The 11,821-nt window shown below is 39.2% G+C and overlaps 1 protein-coding gene across 1 annotated transcript; it reads right to left on the reverse strand.

Annotated features, from left to right (window-relative positions):
* Nucleotides 1–1,523: 1,523 nt before the first annotated feature.
* On the reverse strand, nt 1,524–8,775 carry ube2nb (ubiquitin-conjugating enzyme E2Nb). The gene is made up of 4 exons (XM_026147439.2): nt 8,281–8,775; nt 6,319–6,565; nt 4,662–4,802; nt 1,524–3,533 (listed from the first exon to the last, which is right to left on the reverse strand). The coding sequence occupies exons 1-4, from the start codon at nt 8,308–8,310 to the stop codon at nt 3,490–3,492; spliced, it is 462 nt and encodes a 153-aa protein (XP_026003224.1). The 5' UTR covers nt 8,311–8,775; the 3' UTR covers nt 1,524–3,489.
* Between the last annotated feature and the right edge of the window lie 3,046 nt (nt 8,776–11,821).

An 11,821-nucleotide genomic window follows, 5' to 3' on the forward strand; every position in this document is an offset into this window, starting at 1 on the left:
ATAATCAACCAAAATTATATATATATTTATAAGAACATGTAATGCTTTTGATGCCGGCATGTTTGAACTCATATGTAAACGTGAGGAATGTGACAAGTTATAATGATTAAGACTTTGAAATCTGACTCCGAGCAGAGATTTTCTGAGGATGACCGCTGCAACAACAAACCCTTCCCTTTCCAGAGACAAATGCCTCTGTAACTGGTTAATGTTTTGCAGAAGCTACAGATAGCAAGAGGGGATTGTTTACTGCACATTCATTCAGAGAATGGCTACATACCCGCCTGAATGACTCACAGTTGTCATATAAACTAAGCCATGGAGTCATAAAACATTGTGAAACATTTTTCCCAGGTGATGAAACATGAGGCCTTCAAGACAGGTGACTCCTGCAGATAGTTAAGAGAAAATACTGAATGCATTCCATCAGGTATTCAGATGTTTAAAATACCTGTTAAGATGTGACCAAACTGAAAAGAACACAAATCTTGAGGAAGAAGTCTCAGGCTCCAGGTACCTTTGCTTGTAGCGCCATCTGGTGACAATGGTGATAATATATGGCTGGCTAATACACTCACAATAAATGATAATAATAAATTTAAAAGATTTTCTAGGCTTTATAAGATGCAATAACCTTTGGATTATGTATACAAACTCTATGCCCACCTATTTATCACAAATCAACCAATCACATGGCAGTAATTCAGTTAATTTGGACATGACATAACTGCTAAAAATGCACATCAGAATGAGGAAGAAAGGTCATGTGTCCTGGTGTGAGAATTTCAGAAACCAGTTGTCTTAAACTTGGACGTTGCTCACAGGGTTTCTGACTCAGTATTTTTGGGTGTGCCCACAGCAAAAAGGTTTTGTGGATGTGCATACTTCTCCGCCCCGAGTTATGAGTAAAGAGTTCACTTTGTGTGACTCAGCATGGTTAAATCTGTGGTTGTCTCCCTCCGCTGGACATGAATGGTCCTACTGCTTGCAAAAAATACGAAATGTCTTAAGGATGGAGTATTTAATACGCTGTTCAAAAATTAGCACTCTGTCATCAGAGTATACCTCAAACTTAAAGGGCGTCCAGTTATGAAGCAAAAACCAGTGTGAATCAGTTTCACCTACTGTGGTCCAAAGGAAAGTGACAACATGTGCAGTGGAGAGGCAAGAAAAGCCAGCTAAGGGAAAGGAGATTGTTTTATAGGTGTTGGCCACAGATCATTGCTTTCCCTTTATTCTAATGAATTTTTCTCTAGTTTTGTTTTTTCTCAGTGTGCTTGTCAGATGCCATCCGTGTGTGTTGTCACAAGGTTTGCTGTGTCTCCCGGCAGCAGACACCAGCAGCAGGGCTGGTAACAAAGTTCCCACACGTGGGACTAATAAAGGTTATCTTATCTTAACATGAAAGAAACTCATAAGCCTTGAGCTCGTTTTGTGTTTTTATAGGGTGTAGAATAAATCTTAGCTGTAAGCTTTCAGCTCTGGAAACATCCATCCATCCACACATTAAACAAAGACTCCTCTTACTTACTCAACTCAGTTTATTACCAGAGTGTTTGAAGAGCCATGTATGCAAATGCACTGAAATTACTGACAGAACTTTTTTTTTTTTTTTAATTCATCACATGGGGAGTTGATTATTCACTTTGAGCTCAGTATGTTGATCAATATATTTCAAAAATCCAGTGACTGTTTTTTTTCCTTTAGATTACCATCAAGTCCCTCAGGGAAACAATAAATTAACCAGGTTTTAAGCCGTGCTCCGTCTTCCAGGCTTCCGCAAATATAGCAGTTAGAGTTAATATTTCTGGACACCATCAAATCTAAGCAAAGCCTGTGATAATCCAAGAAAAAAAAAATGAAAAGCTACAAACAGGTTTCGGTCAGTCCTCTCTCAGATGAGCCACAATGAAGCAACATGAAGGGTACAGGCAATGTAGCAGTGAGCCTTTAACGTTATTTGATCTCTTTTAAAAGGAAAGTTTCTATATTTTCTGAAGTGTTCATCAAATTGAATCACACCCTGTGGGATTATCGTACAGTGTGCGTGACATCCATTCTCTTTAGCCAATCAAAAATCCTTTTGAAGTTGAACACGTTTTATTTGTAACACCGCTCTTCCTGCTTCCACAGTGACCAAATTTACCCACGGGAACTGATTAAATGTAAAAGCAGAAAACTCTGAAAACAACCTTGTAATCAATGGCAAGAACTGCAACTTCCCCCTTAAAGAAAACACCCCCTTCACCTCTGGCGTCTAGTTTGAACCGTCCTGTTATCAGCTTGGTTATGATACATGAAGTGACACTGAAAATAAAATCGAAAACAGGCAACAGATACAGCATGGACAGATAGTTAAAAATGAACATAAAACCAACAAGTTAACTTCCTACACTTAAAAAGCTGACGTCATTTTCAACACACGCTACTCTGCTATGATATTTACAGTTTCTTTCAACACTGACCATCATCTGCCTCCCTTAATGTGTTGGGAATGACTTTTTAAGGCTGTGGAAGTACTCCGCCCACCCTCCCCAAACTAAACAGGGTCTGAAAACTGAGAAGGAAAAAATGAATAAAAGAAAGATTGAATCAAGTTTCTGAGACTTGCTGAAGCTTTCGGACAACAGGCTTACAACCAACCAGCAGCACTTGTATTACTGCAGGAATCCCCATTCAATGGATTCTAATCAGAACATTTGTATCATCTTTTCTACACACCTGACTCCAATGGTAAGGTGTGAATGAATACACAAAACCTGCAGGATACTAGGCACTGACTAAATTCGTTAAAACATGAGCTGTGGCTGTGAAGGAATATGTATTCCCCATTAGCAAACCTGGCACTTACATTAGGGGCAGCTTGTATAAAAGTTTGAGGAAGCATTTCCTGTGTGAAATCCTTCCGATTCACCCCTGCTGTGCATTTAAACTGCTGTTTTTGCTTTCCCCCCCTTCCAATTGTTTTGGGTCCCCCCCCCCCTCTAAATTAGTTTTGGGAACCTACATTATTAATAGTTTGTGTCATTTACTATTTCTACCGGTGCAGTGCTGAATTAACACATAAAGACATACAGATGTGTTGACAAATAATGCATGTGTTAAAAGAACGACAGCTTTAATGCATGTACACTTTGCAAACGTACCAGTATGTGCCTGGTTAAAGACAACACATTGTATTGTGAGTTTTAAGACTGTAATGGGGAGGGTCTCATTCTCTGTCCATGCATTTAAATAGCAACACAGGGGAAAGAAAACAAACAATCAAACAAAAAAAAAAAAAAGAAAAGAAAAGAAAGAAAAAAAGGCTAACACACATTTAACACGTCTTAACATATGTCACCCAGAGGTCTGCTGCTCATGTCATTTCTTTCAGATAGATTTGGACTTATAATATTTTTTTTCCTCTTTTTTTGTGTCCGTTAAATTCAAATGACAGAATAGGAGTATATTTTGTGGATCACATTCAGACGCCTCGATTCTCTTCTTCTATACTTCACTGTTGCCTGCGTAGAGCCTGGTCCATGTTCGGGCTGAGGAGGAAACAAAACAAGAGGGTTTTGTTTGGTATGAGGGCCATTGGCTGAGTAAATAACAGTAAATAAGTAGAGTGCTGCAAGGTCCCAGAACAGGCAGCAAAAGCACCTGAGAGGTCACAGGACTTCCAAATACAAAATTTTAATATTTAGGCTTTTCATTTCTGTGTTGCTTGTTTTTGATGCTTTACATACTTTAAACTTTATTATGTTTAGAGTTTGGATTGTAGATAGAGGAAAACAAGAACATCATGTTGAGCCATGCGAAGCTGATTTCACACAAATAACTATTGATATCCTAAAACAAAACCAAAAAAGGCTTCTGATCTCATTATGTGTTTCTGCTTTTACAGTCAAACCACAAGCAGAATATTTAAATGATGTATTGGTTTGGTTAGTCACAAAGATTTCCATGGAAACTGGCAGAGAAACCCTGTTTTTACAGCCCATCTCAGACTGCCTTTAACAACACGTAAGAATTTGTTTCATGATTGACTGCTGCGCATACACGCATGCATTTTATTATCTCCCTTATTTAGCGGGTTTCAACTGATACCATCAAGTGAGTCACGACCGAGGAATTTCATTGTCATTGTACACTCAGAAGTGGCATATCAGCCGAGACAAACCAATCAACTTCTTTTACTAGACTCTCCAACAAGATCATTAGGTGCAGACCTCCATGAGCATCAACTTATTTTCTTAAGCTGATAAAATATATGCTTCACAAAATGTTGGGAGAATAACAAATATATGCAGCTCTCACGTGCGTCATCTGCCAAGCAAACTTGAGAACTCTTACTATCACCTGGCTTTATTTACAGTAGGTCAGCGAGCTGACCCCTCCCACAAAGTCACCAACAGGTTTGTTGTTTTGTTTTCTGGTTGCTATTCTTCTCCTCCCAGGAAATGAACCATAAAGAAAACCATCATCTCAGCTTTGGCTAATTTGCAGCTATTTGTAAAGTGGCTGACAGTTAAGGTCAAGACCTGAGCTGTTGTTTGTTACCATCTGTCACAGCACTTCTCACACTGAAACCTGTGACCACCTGTGGCAGCAGAAATACAGTTTAACAAAGCCCATCCCGAGTGATCTAATAGAAAAAAAATAAATCTTCTCCTCACCTGTCTCAATGGCTTGGCTTTCATTTTTCTTCCACTGCTCTGCAACATCATTTGCCAGTGGATCATCTGGATTGGGAGCACTTAATAATGCCTGGATAGATAGCAACACTGTACGGATCTGCAGGGCTGGAGACCACTTGTCTGTGGGAAGATCAGGAAAAAGAGGAACAGGCTGGTGGGTTTAATGGGAAAAAGAAACAAATCTGATGGTAAACCTATTGTCAACAACTTGCTAGTGGCAGAAAAGGAAAGCAGTCAATATCAGGGCTCAGCTGATCAGAAAGGCAAGGTAAAGAAAAAAAAACATATGAGGGAGTAGCAGTCCTTTAGTGCTGATCAGTTTGCTAAACAATCTCTTCTATTTTCCACATTCCCTTCTAAACATATATGCAAACACAGCTGCATGCTTTCCTGATACATTTTATATACCAATTTGCTTTCCATTACCACATAATATCAAGATAATAAAAATTAAATCCATGATTCTATCATTGTATAATAATGCTTATGTGCTCAAATAAATTATAAATACATTTGTTTGCTCAACAGAAAATGCAGAGACTTTGGGATTGTCATAATCTACGCTGCATATGATCGTTAAAATAATTGAAAGAAATCAGTGAACACAAGGCACGAGAGAACTGAAACAGACTCGATTCTGCAGCAGAAATCAGTGCACGGGCTCAGGAACAACCACTGAACAAAGTTTGTCTCTGCACTCATAAAATAAAGAGAAAACTCAGCTGCTTAAAGAAAAAGAATTTAGAAGCAAGCTGTCGAATGGCAGCTTTCTTCCTGTGGACCTGAATTGTGAAATTTTATTGCATTTTTTAAATCAAATACACCTCTAAAGAGGAAACACCTCGCTTGTCATCAGAAAAGCTGATGCAAAACAAAGGCTTTGTCTCCAATCATTTAAAATGTGTTACAGATATAAAACTTAAAATGAGCCTTAAAAAAAAATCTGATATTGTCTTTGCTACAATTTCACTTAAATAAAATAGTTTAATCATAATGAAATCATCACATAAAATATGGCTGTACAGTGTTCCAATCTAATGTTATCTATCCCATCCCCCAAATCTTGATCTAGAACACATGTCATGAATTAATCTTCCTTTTTCTTACAAATACAATTTAAAAACTCATATTTTGACGTTAACAATAAATCAGTTCAGTATAACATGAAAATGGTTCGTATTATTTCCACGCCCTACTGAAAGTAATCACCTAACTTCATTCTTCTTTCAGACGATGAGTTCTTTATATAAAATTGAAGGTATACTTTTCTCTACAACAGGCTTTAACATGTCGGATGTTCACTGCCTGCTCATTGCAAAAACAGAACAATGCCAATGCAAGTAAGTGTTTTCCTAAAGCATTATTATTATCTCTCTTATTCAGTGGGTTTCCACACATTTGTACTTGGAATTGCAAGTAAATGAACTTGTGACTGCTATAAAGGCATAAAAGCCATAAGCTTTAACTGTTTGATGCTCCTCACTTTTACAAAGCAATAAGAAAAAAGCTGCAATCATGTCCTGCAGAATGCTGTCAGTGTTGTTTCACACCAACATCAACCAGAAAAAGAAAACAGGATGTAAATATTTTTTTTTAAAAATTCATGTCGATTATTTTTATCTCACGGTTTTCTTACCTTTCAAAATGTCTAAACATATTCTTCCCAGTTTGTCAACATTGGGGTGATAGATTTTGGTCATGAATCGCACTTTGGGAGCTGCCATGGGATACTCTTCTGGAAGAAATAGTTCAAGTTTAAATGTGCCTCCTTCAAAGGGAGAATCTTGAGGCCCTGCAATGAACACATGGAAGTAGCGTGCATTCCCTTCATCAGGCGTAGCAGTGATCCCTGGAACAGGCTCTGCCATCAACCGCTGCGTTTCCTGAGCAAGGTCATAGTGAGAAACACAGTTGTTGACATTTTGAATTTAAAAAGGAAGAAAAAGTGTTGCATGAAGAACTGTAGGAGGGTGTCAACAACAGACTTTTAAGTGCATAATGGTTCATAATACACAATTTCACCCCGCTTAGTCACACAGATACTTTCCACTTTACCCTATATATAGACAAGAAAACATTTCCACAAGTTATTTAAAATGGAAACTAAAGGCAGTCAAGTGTCCGTGCAGTGCCTCGCACTGACAAATAATTCAGTGGCTCCACTTTATTTTAATCTAAAAAAAATTTTGAAATTCAACCAATCATTTCACAATACCTAAAACAAGCCTTCTCTCTCCATTGCCTCCTTTATTTCTTGTAGTCTTTTTTCCCCTTCCTCACATTGTACTTCTGTTCATGCTTTAGAGAAGTGGTTCTTATCTTTAATATGGAAATATTTTTGTGGCAGAGTACAAACATTTTTTTAAGCAAAAAATACAGTTGCAATAAAGAGTATGTGAGCCAAAAACTGTGGTTTCAGACTGCTCTAAACAAAACTGCAGTTCAAACCTTCCGTTTACGAGGGGCAGCCAATCAGAATCACATTAGCTTAAAGGGAGCTCTTCAAATAGCTTTTCTTGCTAAAACTCTGAGACATCAACAAACAAATTAGCCAATAAATAATCGCTGTTTAAAGAAGCAACCAGTTATCAGATTGACTGCAGATTTTTTTTTGCCTGTCAATCTGAATAAATTTGTCCAGATTACTTTTAGAAACTGTTTCAGTGCAAGGATCGTTCCACTTTACTGGGTGTATTAACTGCTAAAGAGTTTTACCGCAATGAACACTGTGCGAAAATGAACATGGAGGAAGTAGACTATCTATTTAAGATTTCTGCATTCGCTTAAGCAGGTGCACCAAAACATCTGCAATAAACAGGAAGGAAACTGATTCACTCTTAGAATTAGAAAAAACAAAAACGTTTCTTTGTTGTGAATGTAAAGCAAAATGCCACAGGTTTATAAACAGAAGCTGATTCCGGTTTTCCCACTTTGCCTACTGTCGTGTTACTGGTTGTGAAAACCTGTTAAACCTGAGGAAGAGCTGCTAGACGTAGCGGAAAAGGCTGATCGCGCCCACTGCCGGGCCTGGCCCAGCGAAGCTGCGGTGAGGCTAAGGGAGGAGACCGCAGCCCTTAAGGCCTTGCATTTCTGTTTTAGTTCCATATATTTTAATACAAAAACTAAACAAAAGGTGACATGCTCGCGTAGTTGGGCTCGAACATATGTTTCGTGAGCACAAGGGCAGCGCTTCACATCAGCATCAGACATGTGTACTAATCGGCAACGCTAAAACTGCTAGCCTAGCTCACTTAGCAAATCCATTCATAGGGCGACTGGGACAAATTTCTACAATCAGTCGAGTCATACTGAAAATGTAAGAAAGCAATAACTTTAACATTGCAAATTAAGCGAGTTAAGAACTCCTCACGTATAAAAAATTCAACCACCGTCACAGCAGAATTCACTAAACGGAAGTGGCAAACAAAACACAGACAAGCGAGCTAGCTCGACAGGAGCTAAATGTGCTAGCCTTGCTAACGCCAGGCTACACGCGAGATGACTGCACGTCTATGTCCATATTGGCACTGAATAACCGCTATAAAATACATTCAACGGCTCATTATGATATATACATATTGTCCGATGACAGGAGTACCTTTACAATCCTACGAGGCAGACCGGCCATCTTGTGTTAGCTATTATATTTTTAGCCGTTGACTCGCCTTCTCTTCAGGTTGAATTGACTGAGCTGCTGGGGCGGGGACAGATAACTCACGCTTCCGGTGGCTTCAGATGACGTAGACAAGTATGCTGATGTCTAAAGACTTCCATGTAAAATATAAATGCTGCAATACTAAATAAATGAACAAATAAAACATATTATGAACCTGAAACTTTAGTTAAATGTTTTCAAAGGGTTCTGAATATATATATCTTTTTAATGCTGCTATTACTATTTTAAGAAGACAAAATAAAAGGGCCATTCTACAATTGCAGGAAAATTTCTGTCACACCCCAGAATTTGAAAACAGTCTATGCACAAAATACTAAAACTTTAATTTGTTGTGTAAATCACAGCTGCTCTTGTTAAATAAGTGGTTCACACATATGGTTTAAAATACATAACAGCCTTGGAGAATTCCCCAAATCCCAATTTGTCCCAACGTCTTAACAGCCAAACTGGTTGTCAAGTATAAGATTTTAAGTTATGAATCAGCTTTCTTTATTTTATGAATGCATGTATCTTGTAATTGTTGAGCGACATAACAAAGAAAAAGTGACATATCAAGTCACATGCACACATCACGGGTAGACCAAAGGGCAGTCCACTTTATTATCTTTTCTGACTGCATTGCGTGTATTACCTTAACTAATGCAACCCTATTGCCATATTACCAAAGGAAGCTAAATGAATTTCAAAGATTTCTTCCTTTATTTGTATAACGACATTCATCTTTGACTTTCACAGTCCATTTCACTCCACAGCTTACATCTTTTTATGAGAAAACATTAATGCTAGCACAGATTTGCAACCTTGTTACTTATACTTGTTTCCACGCAAACTGCCATACAGTGGGGCAAAAAAGTATTTAGTCAGCCACCGATTGTGCAAGTTCCCCCACCTAAAATGATGACAGAGGTCAGTAATTTGCACCAGAGGTACACTTCAACTGTGAGAGACAGAATGTGAAAAAAAAATAAAAATCCATGAATCCACATGGTAGGATTTGTAAATAATTTATTCCTAAATTAGGGTGGAAAATAAGTATTTGGTCAATAACAAAAATACAACTCAATACTTTGTAACATAACCTTTGTTGGCAATAACAGAGGTCAAACGTTTACTATAGGTCTTTACCAGGTTTGCACACACAGTAGCTGGTATTTTGGCCCATTCCTCCATGCAGATCTTCTCGAGAGCAGTGATGTTTTGGGGCTGTCGCCGAGCAACACGGATTTTCAACTCCCGCCACAGATTTTCTATGGGGTTGAGGTCTGGAGACTGGCTAGGCCACTCCAGGACTTTCAAATGCTTCTTACGGAGCCACTCCTTTGTTGCCCGGGCGGTGTGTTTTGGATCATTGTCATGTTGGAAGTCCCAGCCTCGTTTCATCTTCAAAGTTCTCACTGATTGAAGGAGGTTTTGGCTCAAAATCTCACGATACATGGTCCCATTCATTCTGTCCTTAACACGGATCAGTCGTCCTGTCCCCTTGGCAGAAAAACAGCCCCATAGCATGATGTTTCCACCCCCATGCTTCACAGTAGGTATGGTGCTCTTGGGATGCAACTCAGTATTCTTCTTCCTCCAAACACGACGAGTTGAGTTTATACCAAAAAGTTCTACTTTGGTTTCATCTGACCACATGACATTCTCCCAATCCTCTGCTGTATCATCCATGTGCTCTCTGGCAAACTTCAGACGGGCCTGGACATGCACTGGCTTCAGCAGCGGAACATGTCTGGCACTGCGGGATTTGATTCCCTGCCATTGTAGTGTGTTACTGATGGTGACCTTTGTTACTTTGGTCCCAGCTCTCTGCAGGTCATTCACCAGGTCCCCCCGTGTGGTTCTGGGATCTTTGCTCACCGTTCTCATGATCATTTTGACCCCACGGGATGAGATCTTGCGTGGAGCCCCAGATCGCGGGAGATTATCAGTGGTCTTGTATGTCTTCCATTTTCTGATGATTGCTCCCACAGTTGATTTTTTTCACACCAAGCTGCTTGCCTATTGTAGATTCACTCTTCCCAGTCTGGTGCAGGTCTACAATACTTTTCCTGGTGTCCTTCGAAAGCTCTTTGGTCTTGGCCATGGCGGAGTTTGGAGTCTGACTGTTTGAGGCTGTGGACAGGTGTCTTTTATACAGATGATGAGTTCAAACAGGTGCCATTCATACAGGTAACGAGTGGGGGACAGAAAAGCTTCTTACAGAAGACATTACAGGTCTGTGAGAGCCAGAGATTTTCCTTGTTTGAGGTGACCAAATACTTGTTTTCCACCCTGATTTACGAATAAATTCTTTACAAATCCTACCATGTGGATTCATGGATTTTTTTTTCACATTCTGTCTCTCACAGTTGAAGTGTACCTCTGGTGCAAATTACTGACCTCTGTCATCATTTTAAGTGGGGGAACTTGCACAATCGGTGGCTGACTAAATACTTTTTTGCCCCACTGTAGAGTTCATCTACCAACTGGAAGATAGATGGTTTGATTCTCAGCTCCTCTAGTCTGCGTGTCAAAGAATTTTAGGCACTAAATCCTGAGTTGCCTTGATGCATCTTTTGGAATCTAAGTGTGTGGACAGCAGGCTAAAGAAAGGTGGAGAATTCAGCTCTGTGGAGTGGGCTTCTGCTATGTTACACTCAACAAGATTGCAAAACCAAGATGTTGTTAAAAAAGCCTTAAAATCAATATAGACATTTTTCACCCTGGTCACTATCTGTTTGACCTGTTGCCCAACAGACTGAAGAACGTTTTTTATCCAAGTGACACATCACAGCCACAGATCTACCAAATGTGGATCAGATGTGAGGTGCATTATGACATTTGCGTTAAAACTGACACACTCATCACTTGCCACAACCTGCTTCAAGCGGGTGACATTCAGACCACAGTTCACCCACAAAATACATCCTAAAGAGAATGAACTTTTCCCCTCTTCTTCTGCTGCTGTGTTGTACAGGTAGTTGTGCTTTGAAAGTGATTCACTTTCCCCACACACGTTGTCCTTTATGCTAACAGTTAGGTAGCAGAAGTAGTGTCTCTTTAACGGGTTCCTATATTTTTCAGCATAGCTGTTCAGCGTACCTCTTTAATGAGAACTAAATGTCTGCTGAGCACAAATATAGTAAATTTAATTTTCATTCATTATGTTTACGTTGCTACAACACTCTTTGGTTGCTAGGCAACACGTTGACATCATAAATCATTATTCATAATTAAAGTTTCAGGGATATGAACTAGATGCTACCATCATGAAATGAAAATGATACGACACCTTTATAAAAGGTGTTTACATGTGCATAAAGGAGGTTGGTAGGTGGCTGCTAGCCAACATAATGACATCACAATATCTGATATGGATCTATACACCTGCACACCTGGAAACTCTGAAGACACACGTGTGACTTGCCAGGCTACTTGAGAACCCCTGCTTTATATCATCAGTCTAAAGAAAATTCTACTGCAA

The sequence above is a fragment of the Astatotilapia calliptera genome, chromosome 17 (assembly GCF_964374335.1).
Source record: "Astatotilapia calliptera chromosome 17, fAstCal68.1, whole genome shotgun sequence".
NCBI lineage: Eukaryota > Metazoa > Chordata > Actinopteri > Cichliformes > Cichlidae > Astatotilapia > Astatotilapia calliptera.